The 23259-nt window shown below is 41.9% G+C and overlaps 2 protein-coding genes and 1 long non-coding RNA gene across 9 annotated transcripts; 2 read left to right on the top strand and 1 right to left on the bottom strand.

The window, feature by feature from the left end:
• Nucleotides 1–1919: 1919 nt before the first annotated feature.
• Nucleotides 1920–7178, bottom strand: LOC108892329 (H-2 class II histocompatibility antigen, A-U alpha chain). Its single transcript, XM_018689826.2, has 4 exons — nt 7014–7178; nt 6568–6816; nt 3169–3453; nt 1920–2546 (listed from the first exon to the last, which is right to left on the bottom strand). The coding sequence occupies exons 1-4, from the start codon at nt 7084–7086 to the stop codon at nt 2425–2427; spliced, it is 729 nt and encodes a 242-aa protein (XP_018545342.1). The 5' UTR covers nt 7087–7178; the 3' UTR covers nt 1920–2424.
• On the top strand, nt 2448–3317 carry LOC127139809 (uncharacterized). 6 transcript variants are annotated; one of them, XR_007810171.1, is made up of 3 exons: nt 2448–2564; nt 2859–3009; nt 3128–3317. It is a non-coding gene; the product is annotated as an uncharacterized LOC127139809 (long non-coding RNA). The 6 variants fall into 6 exon arrangements; XR_007810172.1 differs by having other exon boundaries at nt 2859–3036; XR_007810173.1 differs by having other exon boundaries at nt 2859–3065; nt 3126–3317.
• Nucleotides 7179–11002: 3824 nt separating the features above from the next.
• Nucleotides 11003–22853, top strand: LOC108892330 (eukaryotic translation initiation factor 4E type 2-like). 2 transcript variants are annotated; one of them, XM_018689827.2, is made up of 7 exons: nt 11003–11163; nt 11770–11845; nt 14106–14237; nt 20105–20209; nt 20404–20556; nt 21288–21424; nt 22669–22853. In XM_018689827.2, exons 1-7 carry the CDS (start codon nt 11147–11149, stop codon nt 22706–22708), a joined length of 660 nt encoding a protein of 219 aa, XP_018545343.1. In that variant the 5' UTR covers nt 11003–11146; the 3' UTR covers nt 22709–22853. The 2 variants fall into 2 exon arrangements, with proteins under 2 accessions (XP_018545343.1, XP_050923915.1); XM_051067958.1 differs by lacking the exon at nt 22669–22853 and having other exon boundaries at nt 20404–20642.
• The last annotated feature ends 406 nt before the right edge of the window (nt 22854–23259 follow it).

Genomic DNA, 23259 nt, shown 5'->3' with positions numbered 1-23259 from the left:
AGTTTGAGAAAAAGTTTGGTGAAATTATTTTTTATGAGACTATAAGTTTTATAAATATTGGCTATGGTCTTACTGTTAAGTTCAAATTTTGAGAATTAGGCTCATCCAATTGAGACACTGTATGTTATGTTATGAGAGAACTTTGATGTTATGTTTTATGGAGAAAACACTATTTAAAAATTAAAAATGCCTTCCACAAAATGTGTGTAAAATACTTCCCCATAAAACTGCTGCTGTAGCATGACATGTACCCATGATGATCCCTTCTACTTTCTGACTGCCCCCTCATGTATACCTGCAGCTCTGGTTGGAGCTATTCTAAGAGTTTAAAGCATATTATTATATCATATTATTTTGAGTGGAAATGGAAATATTAACAATATAAAGCAAAATACTGAATAAAATAAATATGCTCTGCCTCACATCTTGTACATGACCAGTAAGTACAGTCTCTCTGTGTTCATAAACAACACCAGAAAAGCAAACGAAATACTTCACTTTCTTCACTTACTAAAAACTGCATTTCCCATGATGCAGCTGGTGTGAGTTGACAAGCAACAGTGGCAGTGGTGGCACTTCAAAGGAGCATAACTGTTGTCTGTGACCTCAAACTGTGAGAAAAGATAATCAGGTAGTGAGGGGTTATTACAAACTGACTGTCCAGTAGACTTGTAACCTGTGGCTGTTTAAAATCCCTGCCATGAGTGCTGTTTTTCCCTGGTGTCAGTGAAGTGCTGACAGTGTGCTCCAGTTTTTGTGGGTATGAGTGTTCAGAGATATATTAAGTACAGGCTGTTCTAGAGTTAGTGAGGATACGTCCAGTGATGTGCAGGGGTGAAAATCAACTGCAACAATCTGGAACGATCGGTTTCATGCACAATAATGTGGGCCAGTGGACTGTCAGTAAGTCTTCTTAGTTTTTACTGGCCCCCTCTGTGAGCTTGTTATTCTGTTATTCCTCCCAGCCCTGCACCAGTCCCTGTGGATAATTTAAATGTTGACTTTGTTTCACCTCATCATGTTTCCTCCATCTTTCAAATCCCACTTTAACTCCTGGTCATGTGTTTATAAAACTGAAGAAGAATCCTGTGTCAGTCAAACTTACATTGATTTCTTCATTTCAGTGGTGGTGGATGGTTAAACTCTGCTGGGTTGGAACAACATCAAATTTCTAACAAAAACTACATCGATCAAAACAAAGTTTCTCAGAGGACCAATGTAGTTTTCAATGAATTCTATGTAATTGTAAATTTCTTTCTTTGTAACCATTTGTGACGTCTAGATCATTTACATATTTACATTCTCATCAGATATAAATTCTGTAGGATGCCCCAAGTGTGAAAGATCACCCCAGGGGTGGGGATCCACTTCCAGTGGCAGACAAAGGGGTGCCAAAGGGCAAACAAGAACAAGGACCCTTTGTTCCCCTATAGGGGCATTCCTCAGGTATAAAGGTCTAGATGTCCCTATGTTCAGGGTCTTTTGCCATCTCCTGACCGCTCAGATGGTGACTGACCTTTTTCTTTGCAAGGAAAATAAAACTTTGTCGGCCGGCAGAAGTCTCTGTTTCATTCTTCACCGTGCAAAATTTCCACAACATTCTACTTTAAATTTATTTACTCATTTATAAATCATCAAATCCACAGTTTACAACAGCAGCTGTGGCTCAGGAGGTGGAGCAGGATTAGGCCCACTCATCAGAGGGTTGGTGGTTTGATCCCCAGCTCCTCTAGTCTGTGTGCTGAAGTGTCCTTCAGCAAGTTACTGAACCTCATCGGTTTGTGCGTGTGTTATATAATGTTATATACATATGGACAGATCAAGCACTGTATGAATGTGTCTGTGAACGGGTGAATGTGACCTGTGGTGTAAAGTGGACAAGAAAAGTTCTATGAGTTCAGTCCATTTACACACCAAACTGTGAGAGTGGAAATTTCTTTATTTCAGGAAGGAAACAGAAACAGCCTGATTTTAGAAGATGAATTAAAATGAGAAACACTTCATTGATTTCCCTCATTCTGACACACATCATACATCTACTGTTTATCTGCATTGTGTGATTAACTAACAAATGAAAATCATGTTTATGTATAACAGAACATTAATGTCTGAGAAACAGTCACATCCTGTTTGGTACAGATTTCCTCTTTGTGTTACAAACAGATCAAATTTTACTTTGACCTGGAATCAATTTCAGATCAAATCTCTACAGTCAGAACAGAATAAATGATTTCAGCAAGAAAGAACATTTTTAATGCACATCTGGAAGCTCTTGTAATAATCCACAGTTTGTGATTTAAATCTGTGACAACATCCAACCTTTATTTAACAAACACTGCAGCTGCACTCACGTCTTTAACAAACAACAACATTTACATCAGCCTATAATCAGACTGGTCTGATGACATCATCAGCTCCAGCCAATCAGCTGCACTCGTTTCCTTTGATGAGGAAGAAGGTTCCTGCAGCGACACCGAGCAGACCGACAGTCAGACCCACTCCACAGAAGACTGCAGGTCCAATACTGGGCTGCTGCACCTCCACATCTGGAGAGAGAGACAGAGGTTAACTCCACATCTGGAGAGAGAGACAGAGGTTAACTCCACATCTGGAGACACAGAGGTTAACTCCACATCTGGAGACAGAGACACAGAGGTTAACTCCACATCTGGAGACAGAGGTTAACTCCACATCTGGAGACACAGAGGTTAACTCCACATCTGGAGACAGAGGTTAACTCCACATCTGGAGACACAGAGGTTAACTCCACATCTGGAGACAGAGACACAAAGGTTAACTCCACATCTGGAGACAGACACACAGAGGTTAACTCCACATCTGGAGAGAGAGACACAGAGGTTAACTCCACATCTGGAGACACAGAGGTTAACTCCACATCTGGAGACAGACACAGAGGTTAACTCCACATCTGGAGACACAGAGGTTAACTCCACATCTGGAGAGAGAGACACAGAGGTTAACTCCACATCTGGAGAGAGAGACACAGAGGTTAACTCCACATCTGGAGACACAGAGGTTAACTCCACATCTGGAGACAGAGACAAGTTAACTCCACATCTGGAGACAGACACAGAGGTTAACTCCACATCTGGAGACAGACACAGAGGTTAACTCCACATCTGGAGAGAGACAGATGTTGTGTCTCACCCCAGATTCTGGTCAGTGGTTGGTTCAGAGCTGGGTGTCTCACTGTGCAGGTGTAGACGTCTCCCAGCTGTGGGATGAAATCCAGTCTGGAGATCTGGGTGAAGGAACCATCTTTGTTTGGAAAGGGGACGTTGATGCTGGTTCCTTCAGTCACCTTCTGCTCGTTCTTGGTCCAGGAGACGTTGACAGGAGCAGGATAGAAACCAGACACATGACAGATCAGAGTGTTCTTCACTCCCAGCTCCACTTTGTCTCTGGTGTAGATCATTGGACTGGAAGGAGGATCTGAAACAAAACACAGCTAGTTAATACAGCTGCATTCATTGGATGTGTAAGATTTAGTAAACTACACAATGCTGACTAACATCTGCACTAAACAAATAACCAAACCAGGTTCTACTGTAAAATAACTAGTAAATTTGCCCAATTCTGAAATCCAAACTGTTGGTATCTGTTATGAATGTCCACTCTGGGAGGGGGAGGTAAAAGCCAGTCATGCAAAGCAGCTGATTGGGTCAATGTCACTTGGTATGTCAGGTCAATTAATTTTTAAATAATGTCACTGTTGAGTCATGCTATAGAAAATCCCTAATATGACTCAATACAAGGCTGCCAAATCAGACACATAGACACAGAGCCAGAACAGGAGGACTGCCAGCTAGGGCTAACATTGGCATGGTACTGGACTTGATACTGGACTCTTAGTGGCTATTTTTACTTGATGAAATGGTGCTTTGAGGCACCAAAGTGTTTCCTAACCATGCTGGTAAAAAGAATTCCTCAAGGAACCTGAAACTATTTTAAAGTCTGTGTAAAGCAGTGATGATAATAGCATTCTGAGAAAGTCACACCACAGAAAAATGTGCTATTAACCACTCAGCTAAATTTGAAAGTTTAAAAAAATTGTCAGATATATAAAATTATGTTAAAAAATCACTGTGTTTTTGCAGTCACCTTACTGAGGTTTATTAAAACAAAGTTTAAAGATGTGACACTGATACTCAACTAACGCCAAGCTAACTGGTGTGTTATTATTCTAAGTGTGTCACTGCCTCACTCTAACCAGTGTTATCCCCATACAGTCTATGGTTATCCCTCATCTCCAAGGGGACAGACACACACACACACACACACACACACAGAAAAAGAAACAGTAATGTCAGTGGGACAAAAGGGTGAAGGCCAGGGAGAGAGACACCTAGTTCAGCCTCATTGTAAAGTGACTGCAGATTATCTGTGAACTCCTGTTGTTTCTGATAAAACTTTGTAAAGCTAACTGAAGTAAAACGGTCTCTGCAGAGATGGTGTACGTGGTGTTCCTCAGCTCTCCATCAGTGTGGCTCTTCACTAAATTAATCCACCTCCTCTTAATGACTTTGAGCTGTAAACTCTGGTATCTAGGGAAGATGTGTTTGTGGGATGACGACACAGCTACCCCATGTATGTATTGTAAGAGCTAGATATGGTGCCGCTGTTCCACCTTGCAGCCAATTTTTTCCAGTGGCCACTCGAGGTCCTGCAACAAAGAATCCCCCTGGGGCCCAAAAAGCATTTTCTCCATAGGCCGCCATTATAAAAGAGACGCCTGTAAAACTGTTGACAGGACACCTCCAGCTATAAACATAATCAATTGTGACTCTTTCTATTGTATATTTTTAAGCCATAGACTTTTAGTCTTTGTAAAAGTTTTCAAAAGCCCAGAAAAGTCATGTTTCTCTGAATGACGTCACGGCTGTGTGCAGGCTCTACGTGTTGTCATGTTGTGTCTCTGGAATGAGGATCCTTGCTGAATCACAGCTGACACTGTGGGATGTGTAACATTAAAGGTAAAACTGAATGAATGACTCAAAGACGAGTCTTCATTTTCATTTATCAGTCAGTAGCCAGGCTTTGTTAAAAAAAAATCTAGATATTAGCTTCATAAGGATGACTGGTAAGACACTGGAGGCGATTTTCCCTTGCTCCTATCCTAAATTTTTTTCAGGGTATTTTGAATTTGTAAGTTATGTACCATATATGTGATAACTGATGCGATCTGTGTGTGGCAGTGTCTTTTTATATACAGCCTATGTTCTCATCCACTGACTGAAGTTCATCATCTTCTCCATTGCCCAGAGGTGACAGTGGAGGTCTGTTAACCCGGGACAGTTAGTTACATAAAAAAAGTACATTTCAGACTCTTAAACCTACTATCAGTGGGTTTAAATATATGTTACAGCAACATTCTCCTTAGCTCAGTTATTACACATTACATGTGTAATTACAATTACAATTACAATTATTTGCACTTATTTTTATTTTTTACAATATTAAACACAATTTGCTATATAATAAATTCTTAAAATACATGAATAATAGTTAATCTAATTTATTTATCCTGAATGTACAGATGTCTCTTTTACAATGGTGGCCTATGGAGAAAATGCTTTACTTGGGCCCCGGGGGGTTTTTTGTTGCAGGATCTTGAGTGGCCTCTGGACAAAATTGGCTGCAAGGCTGAGCGGCGGCACTGTATCCATCTCTCATAATACAGAGAAGCAGTGATGCTAGAGAGCTGCTGTTTGTAATGGTCACAGTGTTTGGAGTGGGGTTATGCTGAGCGGTGGCTTTGATGCATCATCGAGCCACTGTTTCAGACACGCTCATAAAATCCTGAGAATGAAACTGATGGAAACTGTGAAACAGTCTGACTCCACAATGCTGTAATATAGAGTTTAGTCTTTTTACATGTTTTCATTTTCTGACATAAACAATGTGTTTAAATACAAATGTCTGAATTTGCTTTACAAAAGACTTTAAGATCAGAGTACTGATGCGTTAGAAGGGTTCCACCAGTGTGGCAAACTGAGGAACCCTAAAATGAGTCTCAAGTATCCTTTAATTTTAACAGCTGAGGAGAGTATTGGTGACCAGCAGATCTGACAGTCATTCATCTACTTCTACTTGTTGTGCTCTGCTTAACTTGATCAGTTTTTCAAAAGAGATGGTGAGAGATGTCAAAGAAACTGAATGGTAACTGTTTTGACAAGAAGTACAGGGGTTATTTTTCCATACTGTTGACTGCAGGGTAAGGAACCTCTGGGGAATGACAGTGAATATATATATGCTAGCTGGTGGGAACAGTGCTTTAATTTATGACCTGTGGTTTTATGTGGACTTTCAGTCATGATTTGTACTGTACAATAGATGGAAAGCCATGGATCACAGAGTAATAAAATTTAGCATATTCAGTATTTCAGAGACCAGACTGTGATATATTACACAGAAGCAAATTAAACACCTGGCATGTACAGTAATGTACACCTACATAGCAATAGATATTAAATATAAAGTAATGTTATAGCGCAGACATCAGTTAATCTGCAGTTTAAACAGTTACTTACTATTAAATATACTTACCCAGGTTCACTGGAGGGTTGTTGTAAGCTTGACGAAAAACCCCCATGTTCTGTCTGCAGTTCTGTACAAACCTCACAGCTCCTTCATAAGTTCCTTCCACGAGGCTGATATGATTAATAAAACTGGGCTGAGGCTCGACTCCTCTCTTGTTGATGAAGTCTGCGTACCACAGCTCTTCACCATCCAGAGAGTACATCATCTCTCCATCAGTGTCTGAACAGCCAATGATACAAAGGTCCTCATGGAGACCTGAGGAGAGAAGAACTAGTTAACCTGTTGACTCTGTGGTTAGTTAGTTAACCTGTTGACTGTAGTTAGTTAGTTAACCTGTTGACTGTAGTTAGTTAGTTAACCTGTTGACTCTGTGGTTAGTTAGTTAACCTGTTGACCGTCAGTAAACTCTTCGTCCATCAGTAAATCAGAGGTAAAGTGAGACAGAGACTCACCGTCAGCAGAGACACAGAGGACACAGGAGAGGACGAGGACCAGCTCTGACACCTTCATCATCATCATCATCATCAGATCACTGAAACTGTCTGAGTCTCTGAGAATCTGAGGAGACCGACACAAACTGACACAAACTGACTCAGAGTCCAGCAGCAGCTCAGCTCTTACTCACACAGCAGCCAATCACAGAGCAGAGATCAGGTGATGTCATCAGTGTCCAGGTAGACTCAGGCAGCAGATGCTCACAGCTGAAGAGAAACATTATCACACAGACAGAGATGGACTCCATCATTAGTTAATGTGTATAAAGTCTGACACAACACAAACACACTGTGAACAGGAAATAACTGCTGCTCAGTGTTTTTCAACCTGTGTGTCCATCAGTTAAACACAACCTGTCTCCTCACTGGAAGCAACAAGAAGAGACACAAAAATCTGACAATTACACAAAAGTGATCGACAATTAATAAACAGTAAAGACGCCACAGCAGATGTGAAAACTATATAAACTCATTTTTATGTTCACACACACTCCACCTCTAATGTGACTGTTCCACATCCAGATTCAGTCTTTAAGTTTTTTATTTACAGTTATTTCAGTATCCTCATTTCTGTGGAGCTTTATTCTTGTTCTTGCTTCATAATTTCATTTAAAAATCTGTAGATGAGTCTAAGTCTGTTACTCATTTTAACTCGTCTCACATCATAACTTTGTTCCTGATCATGATCAGTTCGTTTGTTTGATACTTTACATTAATAAAAAATTATTCTGATTAGTCGTGTGGAAGTGTATTGTGGAGAGTTGTGTTGTGTTTCACTGTGTAGTAAATGTTTGTTCATGACTGAAGCTGTGACTGATCTGTGGCGAGTTCAGGGTAAAGTTAGACAGTAGGACACAGATCACATGTCTCCTGATGGGAGTAAAGTGTATTTACTCATCATCCAGTCAAACTTATATTATTATTATACAGACAATGTCAAAGGTAACAAATCAATGACCAATCAAATGATACTAATATCTATTCTACACATCTATTCTTCTGTTTAATAACAATTTTATAAAGTTACTATTTGTTAAAATAAAATCAAACTTGTATAAATATTATAATTTAATAATATATTAATTACCTCATGTATAATTTGTCAACTAATCAATAAATATAATAACAAAACAGTTAGCTTCAGGTTCAGAGACAATAAACAACCTGTTTATCAACCTGTTCATGAAAACACTCAGAGCTGTGACCTTTGACCTGTGACCTTTGACCTGTGACCTTTGACCTGTGACAGGATCAGACTGCTCAGCTTCTCTGGTTTATAAATGTTTGAAACTGGTGTTTCCTGTTTAATGTGATCAGACTGGAACCACATGCTGCTTTCAGGTGTCTCTGTAAAACCAGGAACACTCAGTTCTGAGGAACAGATCAGAGACTCTGACTCCACATCAGAGAAACACAGTGCAGAGTTTTCCTGCAGCACCTGAACCCAGCGTCTCTGGAAAGTCCCAACGCTTTACTTTCGCTTCAACATCAGCAGCCAATCAGAGACAGAGCTGCTGATGAGTCATCAATCGTCAGGTAGATGAGTTGTTGAAGAGCAGCTCAGAGGTGAAGAAGTTTACCTGTGACAGAGAGGTCAGCTGATTCAATTCAATTAACTTTATTAATAAACTCATGATGACAGAAGAGGATCAGGAGTCAGACACAGACTCAGGTCTGACTCTGACTCTGACCTGGTTTATTTCTGACTTGGTTTTATTTTGTTTTAATTTTTTTCTTCATTCTTTTTTATATCAGTTTGTAGCTGCAGCCTGATCAGCTTCAGAGAACAAAACTCGTCCATGTCTCTGACTGAAACCCTGCAGATAAACTGCTCTGAGCTCTGAGATCAGTCAGAGCGCCTCCTGGAGGAAACCACAGGGAGGTCAGTGTGTGATGGAGGAGCAGAGGAAACATGTTGCTGCTCGTCATGTTACGTCTCTGTAACATGACGACAGTGAAGGTTTCACACAGGAAACAGCTGATCCAATAAAAACATCAGATCAGTCTGATTTATAGACTGAATCAATTTATGATCAATGATCTGATTCAGACTGTGATTGATATGAAACAGCAGTGATATGACTTCATATTAAAACATAAAATATAGAAATCTGACTCAGAACAAACAGAGAAGTTAAACAGCAGAAATCTGCTGATCAGAGTCTGAGGAAAGTCCAGACTCTTTACTTTCACTTCAACTTCAGCAGCCAATCAGAGACAGAGCTGCTGATGACTCATCAGTTACCAGGAGAAGGTCAACAGAGACTTTATTAAACTATGAACTGATTATCTCTGTCAGCAGGTTGGTTTCATGTCTGGACCCCAAACCTGGACCTGGACCCAACCTGTACCTGCTTCTGTCAGTGTCTTTAAACGCCTTCATCTCAATCTGTTGTTCAGTCTCTCAGGGATCTGTCCTTCTGTATGTCCATGTGTCTGTGTCTGCTCTTTGTTTGTTCTCTCTGTTTTATCTTTGCTGATAAACTGAGTCTCTGTCGTTTGCTCTCAGGTGGGAACCTTTGTTCACTCCTTGTTTCTGGGGGAATGATCTGTTGGTTTCTCTCTCTGAAACTTTTCTTTAACCTCGTCTCCTCGACCCTGAACTGATGAGGACACAGAGGATCTGATTCAAACCAACTTTATTTAAAACAGCTGAAGACAGAGACGCTTCCTGTTCAACACTTTAACCTTCAGGTGCAGACAGGAAGTAACTAAACAACAACAACAACAACAAATAAATAACAACATGAGAGGAAAACACAGGTAGAGAAAACTGATCCTTTAAAATAATCAGTAAAATAATCAACTGATCAAAGAGTTCAGAGTTTCCTGCTGTCATGTTTAGTTTTATAGAAAGTCAGATTCATCAGCTGAGTTTACCTGTACAACCAGGTGAGACCAGTGACACAGTCTGTGTCTGATGGTGCATTCAGGGTTAACTCTGTAACTTCCTGTTTCATCTGAAATCAGATCCTAAAGAACAGAAACCTGGGCCTGGTTTTTCAAAAGTAATCCGCTCTGATTTTGGATAACGGATTGGATCAAATCTTGAAAATGGGTTTTTCAAAAGAAAAAACGGATTACGTAATCGGATTACATCACATAATCCAATCTTGGTTTTAATCTCTGATCAAACCTTTAGTTTGGGTTTTTTAGAACTTTTTAGTAGGATTGGGATCACTTTGATCCAAAAACTCTGGATTATACTGATCCCATCAGAAGGGTGGATTCAGTGTGGATTTCAGGCCCAAAATATAATGAAACTTTAAAACTGTATCAAATAATACTGTATTTGGATCACGCAGTATATCCTACAAGATATCCTATTTATTCATAAGGTTTTAATTTGATTTGTTCATCCATCAGGCTACAGTGATTAGGTAAGCTATAACGTATTCAGCCTTTCAGTATAGGCCTACAGCAAAGTAGAAAGAGTTTGGCCTCATAAAATAATCCTCCAAACAGCTGTCAATAAATAATATATTTCATTCTGTCATTAATTAATGTGTATTCATCACAATCAAAGATATTTTTGTTTTGTTTTTAGATTATTTTTTAGTGATGCATGCAATGATAAAACAGAATAACAAAGCAATGGCATCACCGGTTTTTGAAATCCAAAACAAATCCAAATCAGAAACAGTGTCTAACTATTGTGTCCAAATCAAATTAAAACCTTATGAATAAATATCTTCTTATCTTATCTTATCTTATCTTATCTTATCTTATCTTATCTTATCTTATCTTATCTTATCTTATACCAGGTATTAATAACAGATGAAAACAGGTTCGTAATTATAAAAACACAAAATAAGTATTTATAGAGCTGTAGACCATCTCCTCTGAATATTTAATATGTATTAAATTTAAATTACTTTTTATTGTTCTTAATCCTTCAGATTTCATAAAGCGAAGAAAATCTAATCAAATTTGTCCTTTCTCTCTTCCCGTCCACTGCTGTTGCACATGCGCAGTGACTGCTAGCTCGTCAGAGCCTCATGAGAAGTAACAGGAGGAAAATAAAGTGAAGAAGTGAAATAACAGAGAGAATAAAGGAGAAAATAAAGAGGAGAGAGAGAGACGGAGGAGACATGAACCAGCTGCAGCGGTAAGACTCAGATTTAACCCGGAAATAACCGGTAAACTACCGGAACACTGGCTCAGCTAACGGCTAACAGTTAGCATCCGTTTCATTTAAACTTCGTTTATAAAGTTACCGGTAAAATCAGTGTCTGTGAAAACTGCAGTACTTTAAAGTAGCAGAGGTACTTTTACTGCGACCTGATGAATTACTACAGATTAGTTTTAATGACAGATTTTAATTTATTTTTTTGGTTTTATTAAAAAGAGCGTGACTTCAACTTTCAATTAAAATGTTATCTGATGAAAATAAATAAAATCTGAGTTTATCGAGATGTTATCGATTGTTAACTATTGATCGACTCATTGATTAATCAGCTGTTTCGCAGGTTATTGATTAGATGTGTGATTATGATCAGCTCTGAGATAAACTGAGTCTGTTTAAAACTCTTTGATTATATCTGAGTCAGTTTGATTATTATCGATCACCTGTAATGATCAGAATCAATACATGTATTGATCAGAGTGAAAACAGCCGATTAACACGTCAGAGCAGCAGTGAAACATCAGAGTGAGATAATCAGTGATCAGCTGAGAGTGTGATGTTCACTGACTTACTTCCTGTTTGTTTCAGTCTGAGAGAGGAGGAGGAGTCAGAGAGTTACCATGACGACACTGATGAAACAAACAACAACAACAACAGACACAAGGTTTGAATTTTATCTGTTCACAAACATCAGAGAGTCAGGTGGTCTGACAGAGTCCAGGTCTCAGGTGGTCTGACAGAGTCCAGGTCTCAGGTGGTCTGACAGAGTCCAGGTCTCAGGTGGTCTGACAGAGTCCAGAAGCCTGTACCAAAAGGTGGACAGGTTTTACCTGAGGTCTGTTGCCATGGTGATTTACGCTGCGTCTTTATTGTTCGTAGTTAACTTGTCTAAAGCTCCCCCCAAAGAAAAAAAACAGTATGTAGTGGATGGTAGAGGTTTGTGGAAATTGTGTTTTTATGCTCCACATTTTCCATTTTCACTCAGTTATTTTGTTATTTTTTTTCCTCTCAGTTGAGCAGCAGAATTTAGCATCATTAGTGTTGAATATTATCGATATGAATAATCATTTGGGGGGGCTGTTGTAATTGTAGACTACAGACCAAGCAGCATTAATGATGGAAATATGAATGTGAACCACTTTATAGAAGGTTTCTATTTGATCCAGGTTCAGTTTCCACTGAGGCTGAAATACTGTTAACATGAAGTTCATACTGAACATAACAGCATTACATTCATACATATACAGCCTGAGTGTTCCAGGCAGAACATCATTAACAGGAACAGCTCAGAATGAAGAATCCAGAGAACATGTGACCAGTCTCTCTGTCTTTGTTGGTTTGACATTGTGTCGTTAGAGTCTCTTTAAATTCCTCTAAACCCACTGAATTAACGTGCGCTCTTCATCTGAGAGATACGGTGCACGCCCCTTTAATCAACACGCACTAACTCTGATTAAGTTCACACCGACTCACCTGACCCACATCTGAACCACCGTCGTACCGTTTAACACAGATCGAGGCAGTCAGGGTTTGTCAACCCCGACTTTACCTGAGAACCTGAGTTCAACCACAGGAGGTTAAACTCTCTCTGTAGTATAGGCCTCTGGTCACGTGAGCAGGTGAGCTGTTATAATAATATGAAACCTGTCAGGTGTTTATGATCAGACTGTCGGAGTAAACACACCTCTGTCCTGAGGAGGGCGGTAACGAGCCGCGGAGCTGCAGAATTAATCAACCGAAGAAGAAGAAGAAAAAGAAGAAGAAGAAGAAGAAGAAGAAGAAGGAAATACAAACCGTCTGGCGGGCTCTGATCAGCTGGAGCCGTTTATGGATATTAGAGACGTTTCTTCGGTTTAAACGGTAAGAAACAAACACGGAGCTGTTTAAGAGTGTTCACCGGACAGAGGCCTGTACTACGAAGCGAGGTTACTGTCTTATCAGAGTAACTTCAGGAGTAACTTGGTGACGTCAGGTGTAACTTCCTGATTAACCTGTACTATGAAAGGTGGACGGGTTTTACCTGAGGTCTGTTGCCATGGTGATTTACGCTGCATCTCTAAACTGCTCTGAGCAGTTTATGTTCGTGGTTAACTCGGTGTTACAGGTGTTACTTCTACCTAAGCTCCGCCCCACAGGTGGAACAACCAATCAATATTGACACAACGACTGAGAGAGGCTGACTCTGCAGGACGGGGGTTGTCTAAAGACCGTCAGCCCCCCCCCCCAAAAAAAAGAAAAAGAAAAAGAAAGAAAAAAGTAGTGGATGGTAGAGATATGTGGACCAATAAATGTTTTTTTTAGTGCTCCATATTTTCCATTTTCAATTTCAGTTACTGTTAATATGAAGTTCATACTGAACATAACAGCATTACATTCATACATATACAGCCTGAGTGTTCCAGGCAGAACATCATTAACAGGAACAGCTCATTCTCAGACATGTGACCCACATGTTGACTGTAATCCAAGTATCTGATCACATATGTTCTGTGTCCTTCCATCTCATATTACAGATGAAGAATCCAGAGAACATGTGACCAGTCTCTCTGTCTTTGTTGGTTTGACATTGTGTCGTTAGAGTCTCTTTAAATTCCTCTAAACCCACAGAATTAACGTGCGCTCTTCATCTGAGAGATACGGTGCACGCCCCTTTAATCAACACGCCCTAACTCTGATTAAGTTCACACCGACTCAACTGACCCACATCTGAACCACCGTCGTACCGTTTAACACAGACTGAGGCAGTCAGGGTTTGTCAACCCCGACTTTACCTGAGAACCTGAGTTCAACCACAGGAGGTTCAACTCTCTTTGTAGGACAGAGCCCAGGTCTCAGGTGGTCTGAAGGACCTCTCTCTCTCTGTGTCCAGGTGCAGGAGAACATTAACCTGTCTCCCTCTCTCTCTACCTGTCTCTCTTTCTCAGGTGAGTCCAGGTGCAGGTGAACACCCCCTCCAGTACAACTACACCTTCTGGTTCAGCAGGAGAACTCCGAGTCGTCCGTCCAGCTCCCAGAGCTACGAACAGAACATCCGACAGATCGGCACCGTGGCCTCGGTCAGAGACACACAACGATACAATAATACACACAACAATACACACAACAACAACACTAACACAACGATACACAACAATAACAACAACACAATAATACATACCAACACAACGATACAATAATACACAATGATACACAACAATACACAACAATAACAACAACACAATAATACATACCAACACAACGATACAATGATACACACAACAAGATAACACTAGAAAATGCAGTTCCGGTGGAAAATGCGTGTGAATGCTGAGAGCTGAATGAATCGCTGAAGCAATGCTGAAAATGGCTGAAATTATCAGAGAGAAAGGGTAGATGTAGAAGCTGAAAGTTAAAACCAACAGCTGAAGCATTTGTTTGAATAGCAAGTGGAGACAAAGTTGAAATTTTAAAAAGCATAAAGAGTTGAAGAAAGTTGAATAAGCACAAATGTAAAAGGGTTAATAGTTTAAACCTTTTGATAGTTGAATGGTTTCTGTAGCAGAAAGTATGCAGTAGTTACAACACAAACAGGGCTGGAAGCAGAAAGGAAAAACAGCTAAATGCAGAATAAAAAGTGGGAAGTCAAAATGTAAAAGTGGAGATGGAAGCTTAAGTGCATTAGATAGAAAAGCAGAGAGCACAAACATGTTGAGGAATCAGCTTAAAGGCAAATAATACACAGCCAAAGCTGGACGATGAAATATGAACGTGGAATGTCTGAACTTCCTAACAGGTAAAATGGAAAGAATTAGGTATCATTAGTGTGTGTGTGTGTGTGTGTGTGTGTGTGTCTGACTGTGTTTGTAAACAGCACAGAGATCAAAGGCAGCAGCTACAGTGAGCTCTGAGCCCAGACAGCCACACAATACAGAGATTTGCTTCTGCGTACCTCTCAAACTCTCCCCATTAATTCAAAAACGGTAACTGATATCAATGAAATGTGGTGACTACCAGCACCAGGAGACTTTACTGAACACAGACATGTGTTATTTGTGTAGATTAAGTGAAAAATGACCACAGTATGGCAGTTTAAAAACTGGCCTGGTTTGGATTTTGTCTGAGGACAACTAAAATGGAGATGAATGAGGCAGTTGAGGGCTCCTCTTGGTGATCAAGAGGAGCTACCTCAAAAACCATAAATCCTATGGCTTAGGGAGTCACACTGTGTGAAAGAGCACAAATTTATCTACAATCTGAGGTATAAATTGTGTGTGAGAAGTGAAAGGTGTGGACAGGAGAAGAGCTGAAGCACAAAAATTTGAGGAAAAGTTGAAGGGCTGAAGGTCTGAGTGGTGGCAATGACATCACCCACTCTGGCCAGCGCAATACACACCCATTATAAACTCAGAAAATCTCATGAAATGAGCATGAAATATAAACTGCTGTCATTCAAAAACTGGACAAGATATCAAAAAGTTGAATGTAAGTTGAATAGCTGAACTTATTGGGACTTGTTTAAAGTTTAAATGAAGTCTGTAGCACAAAGTATGACGAAGTAGTTAAGTTTCCCAGAGGAGGTGGTTTTAGGGGATTTGAACTCTCCCTCAATTCATTTCAATGGGAAAAAATCTTAGAGAAAAGGCTTAATATTTCAAAAACTATACATAATATTAAAAAGTTGAATACAAGCAGGCATGTCCTCGAGAAGCTGAACGTTTTGATACTTGAACGGTTTCTGTAGCTCAAAGTATGTAGGACTAGTTAGCTGCCGAAGAATTGAGGGATCAGAAAAAAGAGGATTTCAATTCAAAGGCAGCAGCTACAGTGAGCTCTGAGCCCAGACAGCCACACAATACAGAGATTTGCTTCTGCGCATCTCTTGAACTCCTCCTAATAATTCAAAAACCATAACTTCTATCGATAAAATCAGGTAACTACCAGCACCAGGAGACTTTACTGAACACAGACATGTGTTATTTGTGTAGATAAAGTGAAAAATGACCACAGTATGGCAGTTTAAAAACTGGCCTGCTGTGACTGTTGTATGAAGACAGCTAAAATGGAGATGAATGGAGGAGCTGAGGGCTCCTGTTGCTGATCAGAGGCTGCTACCTCAAAAACCGTAAAACCTATGGCCTAGGGAGTCACACTGTGTGAAAGAGCACACAATTATCTACAATTTGAGGTATAAATTGTGTGTGAGAAGTGAAAGGTGTGGACAGGAGAGGAGTTGAAGCAGAAAAATTTGAGAAAAAGTTGAAGGGCTGAAAGCCAGAGTGGATGATGTCACTGCGTGACATCACCTACTCTAGCCAGCGCAATACACACCCATTATAAACTCAGAAATTGCTAAAAATGAGCATGAAATATAAACTGCTGTAATTCAAAAACTGTACAAGATATCAAAAAGTTGAATGTAAGTTGAATAGCTGAACTTGTTGGGACTTGTTTAAAGTTTAAATGAAGTTTCTAGCACAAAGTATGCTGAAGTAGTTAAAGTTCAAAGAGGCTGAAGTTTTGAAGGATTTGAACATTCCGTCCATTCATTTGAATGGGAAAAAATTTTCATAAAACGTTGAATATTTTAAAAAGTATAAATAGTATATAAAAGTTGAATGTAAGCAATAATGTCCTGAATGAGCTGAACATTTTGGTGGTTGAATGGTTTTAATAGCACAAAGTATGTGGAAGTAGTTAGATGCCGAAAAACGTACGGAAGAATAATTATTAATTATAATTATTTAATAATAATAATAAAGATTTGAAGAACTATAGTGTGAATGCTCAGCATTACACACTAATTAAAGTATTAACTGCTAACACAGCAATACAACTAACAGCAGTATAAGTCATTTCTAATTGTAGCAGCAGGTGTTGAGTGGAGTTGTAGGAGCAGCAGGAGACTTGTCATCACAGATCAGACTCTACAGCTCCAGAGGCAGAAATACCTGCAGAAAGAGACAGAAGAGGAGACAGAGACAGAAGAGCACAATACTACAGGAAAGGGAAGATACTGAGTTAGTAACATGTAACATGGGATATGAATCCATACTGTGGAGAGAGAGAGAGAGAGAGAGAGAGAAGCTCAGTGCATCATGGGAGATCTCCCGGCAGTCTAGGCCTATAGCAGCATAACTAAGGGATGGTTCAAGCCTGAGCCAACCCTAACTATAAGCTTTATCAAAGAGGAAAGTTTTAATCTGACTCTTAAAGGTACAGAGGGTGTTTCTGCCTCCCGGACCGAAACTGGGAGAAGGTTCCACAGTAGAGGAGCCTGATAACTGAAAGCTCTGCCTCCCATTCTACTCCTGGAAACTCTGGGAACCACCAGTAAACCAGCATTCTGGGAGCGCAGAGTCCTGGTGGGATTGTAGGGGACTATGAGATCTTTAAGGTAAGATGGAGCCTGACCATTAAGGGCTTTGTATGTGAGGAGGAGGATTTTGAATTCTACTCTGGATTTGACTGGGAGCCAATGTAGAGAGGCTAACACAGGAGAAATATGGTCTCTTTTCCTAGTTCCTGTCAGTAATGGTGCTGCAGCATTTTGAATCAGCTGCAGAGTCTTTAGAGACTTGTTGGGGCAGCCTGATAATAATGAATTACAGTAGTCCAGCCTGGAAGTACTCAGTGAGTCTGCAACACTGTCTACGAGATGATCAAGCTGGGAGGGAGTAGCTTCTGCTAAATTAAGATGAGGCACTGGACCTAAGTTAGTGGGAATCATTTCCTTGAATTTAACTACTGCATTATCGGAAATATTTCTAGTCAGGATGTTTTTTGCTGATAATACATAATCCAGCAATATGAAGTCGAAAGTGATTAAGAAGTGGTCTGATAGAATGGGATTCTGTGGGAAGACTGTTACATGTTCAATGTCAATACCATAAGCTAAAACAAGGTCGAGAGTGTGACTGAAACAGTGAGTGGGTTTATTTACACACTGAGAGAAGCCAATACAGTCTAGTAAAGAGGAAAAAGCAGAGCTAAGGCTGTCATTGTTGACATCAACATGAATATTGAAGTCACCTACAATAATAACTTTATCTGTTTTAAGAACCAAACTCGACAGGAACTCTGAAAATTCAGATAAGAAATCAGAGTATGGACCAGGAGGACGGTACACTACAACAAATAGAATTGGCTTTAATGTTTTCCACCTTGGGTGGGACAGACTAAGAACAAGGCTTTCACATGAGTTATAATTGAGTTTAGGTTTAGGGTTAATTAATAAAGTGGAGTTGAAAATGGCTGTGACTCCACCTCCACGGCCAGTGTCTCGGGGAATGTGAGTATTAATATGACTGGGAGGGGGGTTGATTCATTCAGGCTAACATAATCATCCTGACACAGCCAGGTTTCAGTCAGACAGAATAGATCAAGATGGTGATCTGATATCAAATCATTTACTAGTACAGCTTTGGATGAGAGAGATCTGATATTGAGTAATCCACATTTAATTATTTTATTTTGCTGTACATTTGAGGTGGATGTGCTGATTTTTATTAGATTATTGTGACTAACTCCTCTTTTGTTGACCTTTGGTTTAGTTAATTTAAATGGTCGGGGGGCAGACACAGTCTCTGTGGGGTAATGGAGGGGTGACTGCTCTAAAGGAGGCACAGAGAAGCGTGTCAGACTGCAGCTCTGTCTCCTGACCTGAACTCTGGATTGTCAGGGCTTTGGCTTCCTAATAAACTCTGTCAGATTTCTAGATGAGAGATGCTCCATCAAAAGTGGGATGAATGCCGTCCCTCCTAACCAGACCAGGTCTCCCCCAGAAACTCTTCCAATGATCTACAAAGCCCACATCGTTTTCTGGACACCACCTCGACAGCCAGCGGTTGAGTGAAGACATGCGGCTCTACATGTCATCACTGGTCAGATTGGGCAGGGGACCAGAGAAAACTACGGTGTCCGACATGGTCTTTGCAAATGTACACACCGAGTCAATATTAACTTTAGTGACCTCCGACTGGCGTAGTCGGGTGTCTTTAGCGCCGACGTGAATAACAGTTTTATTGTATCTACGCTTATCCTTAGCCAGGAGCTTTAAATAAGATTCAATGTCGCCCGCTCTGGCCCCGGGAATACATTTAACTATGGTCGCTGGAGTCGCTTCTTCACGCTCAACAAAATGGAGTCGCCAATCACCAGAGTTGGCTCCTCAGCGGGTGTGTCGCTGAGCGGGGAGTATCTGTTAGAAACGTGAACTGGGTGGTGGTCGGCAGTGGGCTGCTGCTTACGACTCCGCCTGTCCTTACGAACAGTCACCCAGCCAGCCTGCTTTCTGCTGCTCGGGAACTGCCGGGGGAATGCTAACAGGAGCTATGCTAGGCTGCTCCGCACCGGCTACAGGGTTTAGCTGTTTAGCATTAGCTGCTGAATTAGATTCCATGGTGCGGAGCCGGGACTCTAATTCACTAAGCCTCGCCTCGAGTACAGAAAACAGACTACATTTATTACACATTATCACTAAACGAGGCAGAGGAGTAACTGAACATCTGACACGCAGAGCAAGAGAAGGCAGGAGAGGGAGAAGGAGAGTGAGAGGCCATGGCTGAGAGTTCAGCTAAATCAGTAGCAGAAGATAGAATCGATAAAGTACCAGACAGGAAGTGGAGAAAGTTGGTGATTTATTCTACTGTTACTGTGAATGTGCAGATTAAACTGGTGATAGAGTCACAGATGTAATGTCGGTAAAGAGAAAGTATCTAGTCTGAGACAGGTAGACAAGAAACACCGGTAACCAGAAGTGACGGAACACGCTAACCACAGCACGTCACCACGGTAACAGTCATTAATAAATCAGAGTTTACCTTCTGCTGGAGACAGGAAGTATCGTTATTTCAGACTCTGACAGAATCTCAGGTCGTAACTGATAATCAATACTCTGTGTGTGTGTGTGTGTGTGTGTGTGTGTGCGCGCGCGTGTGTGCCTCAGGTGGAGCAGTTCTGGAGGTTCTACAGTCACCTGATCAGACCAGGTGACCTCAGTGGACACAGCGACTTCCACCTGTTCAAGGAGGGAATCAAACCCATGTGGGAGGTAACACACCTGTCTGTCTCCTCACCTGTCTGTCTGCTAACCTGTCTGTCTGTTCACCTGTCTGTCTGCTAACCTGTCTGTCTGCTCACCTGTCTGTCTGTCTGCTAACCTGTCTGTCTGCTCACCTGTCTGTCTGCTCACCTGTCTGTCTCCTTACCTGTCTGACTGTTCATCTGACACCCCCCCCCCCTCAGGATGAGTGTAACCGTGGGGGGGGGAAGTGGATCATCCGTCTGCGTAAAGGTCTGGCGAGTCGTTTCTGGGAGAACATGATCCTGGCCATGGTGGGGGAGCAGTTCATGGTGGGGGAGGAGATCTGTGGAGCCGTGGTCTCTGTCCGCTTCCAGGTACTACTACTACTGCAGTACTACTGTAGTACTACTGTAGCACTGATACTGTGATCTGTGGAGCCGTGGTGTCTGTCCGCTTCCAGGTAACAATACTACTACTACTGTAGTACTACTGCAGTACTACTGATACCACAGAGTACTGCTGTTCCTGCTGTGATCCTTCCTGGTCTGATGAAGACCTGATCCAGTTCAGATCAGTCAGACCTGATCCAGTCCGGGACTCAGTGATGTCAGTGACAGAGCTGTGATCAGTTCATTGACTCTGATCTGGGAATCAGACCCTGATCCAGGGTCTTGTACTCCATGATCATCAGTCCCTGATTCAGACCCTGATCCAGACCCTCATCAGTCCCTGATCCAGTCTGTTACTGTTCTGTTTGATCACTGAAGAACTGGTTAAACAGAGACCTGATCGTCTGTGATCAATGAGCTGAACTGGATCAATAAACTCTGATCAATAACTGATAGACTGTCGATCAGATCAATGAAACATCACAGAGGAACCTGAAGATTAACACAACTGTATACCTGTCTGTCTCTCCACCTGTCTGTCTCTCCACCTGTCTCTCTCTGACCTGTCTCTCTCTCTGACCTGTCTCTCTCTCTGACCTGTCTCTCTCTCCACCTATCTCTCTCTCTCTGACCTGTCTCTCTCTCTCCACCTGTGTGTCCCTCTGACCTGTCTTTCTCTCTCCACCTGTCTGTCTCTCTGACCTGTCTCCCTGCAGGAGGACATCCTGTCGATCTGGAACCGGACGTCCAACGATCAGACGACGACGTCCAGGATCAGAGACACTCTGAGACGAGTCCTGAACCTCCCGTCCAACACCATCATGGAGTACAAGACCCACAACGACAGCCTCAGGTACTACTACTATTACTACAGTACTACTACTACTACAGTACTACTGTAGTACTACTGCAGTACTACTGTACTCACCATCATGGAATACAAGACCCACAACGACAGCCTCAGGTACTACTACTACTACTACTACTACTGCAGTACTGCTACTACTACTACAGTACTACTGCAGTACTACTACTACTACTACAGTACTACTACTACTACTACTGCTACTGCAGTACTACTACTACTACTACAGTACTACTACTACTACTACTACTACAGTACTACTGCAGTACTACTACTACTACTACAGTACTACTACTACTACTACTGCTACTGCAGTACTACTACTACTACTACAGTACTACTACTACTACTACTACTACTGCTACTGCAGTACTACTACTACTACTGCAGTACTACTGTACTCACCATCATGGACTCAGACTCAGGCCCAGGCCCAGGACCAGGACCAGGACCAGGACCAGGACTCAGACTCTGAACAAGGACAAGGACCAGAACCAGGACCAGATTTAGACTCAGACTCAGACTCAGACTCAGGACCAGGACCAGGACTCCGACTCCGACTCAGACTCAGGACCAGGACCAGAACAAGGACCAGGACCAGGACCAGGACTCAGACTCAGACTCAGACTCAGACTCAGACTCAGGACCAGGACCAGGACCAGGACTCAGACTCAGACTCAGACTCAGACTCAGGACCAGGACCAGGCCCAGGCCCCAGACTCAGGACCAGGACCAGGACCAGGACTCAGACTCAGACTCAGGACCAGACTCAGACTCTGAACAAGGACAAGGACCAGAACCAGGACCAGGTTTAGACTCAGACTCAGACTCAGGACCAGACTCAGACTCTGAACAAGGACAAGGACCAGAACCAGGACCAGGTTTAGACTCAGACTCAGACTCAGGACCAGGACCAGGACCAGAACAAGGACCAGGACCAGGACTCAGGCCCAGGCCCAGGCCCAGGACAGACTCAGACTCAGACTCAGACTCAGACTCAGGGCCAGGACCAGGACCAGGACCAGGACCAGGACTCAGACTCAGACTCAGACTCAGACTCAGACTCAGGACCAGGACCAGGACTCAGACTCAGACTCAGGACCAGGATCAGGACCAGGACTTAGACTCAGACTCAGACTCAGGACCAGGACCAGGACTCAGACTCAGACTCAGGACCAGGACCAGGACCAGGACCAGGACCAGGACCCTGACCTTGTCTCTCTGTGTTTCAGGGACAACTCGAGCTTCAGAAACACAAAGATTTCTCTGTGACGTCCTCTGACCAATCAGGACGCAGATCACCGTCACTCTGCTCTCTCATTGACCGGTCGAGGAGTGTGTGTGTGTGTGTGTGTGTGTGTGTGTGTGTGTGTGTGTGTGTGTTTTCAGTGTGGACCAATAAACTGACTGAACTGAACTGAAACTGTCTCACTGTTTTTAATCTGGAGTCTCTCTGACTGTCTGTCTGGCTGACTGTCTGTGGTGGCTGCTCATAGATTTAACATGATGTCACATGACCTGTGATGAGGTCACGTGACCTCACTCTCCTGTGCAGGATGTTCTGAGTGTGGTGTCAGGTCAGTGCTGCAGAGCCAGGCACTGCTCCTCATACTGATCTATCACAGACCCAGGCCCTGTTCCAGGTCCTGTTCCAGGTCCTGTTCCAGGCTGTTCCAGGTCAGTGCAGTGCAGGTCTAATCCTCCTCTATTCCTGGCTTCAGTCCAGCTGGGACCTGTGATCTCTGAGGATGGACCTAATCCAGATCAGGATTAACAGGTCAACCTGATCCAGCACAGGACGTAAACCTGTAACAATGTAGACC

Source organism: Lates calcarifer, unplaced genomic scaffold, assembly GCF_001640805.2.
Source record: "Lates calcarifer isolate ASB-BC8 unplaced genomic scaffold, TLL_Latcal_v3 _unitig_2180_quiver_825, whole genome shotgun sequence".
Lineage (NCBI taxonomy): Eukaryota > Metazoa > Chordata > Actinopteri > Centropomidae > Lates > Lates calcarifer.
Note: the sequence above shows the minus strand (reverse complement) of the source record. Positions and strands in the feature narration are given on the sequence as shown.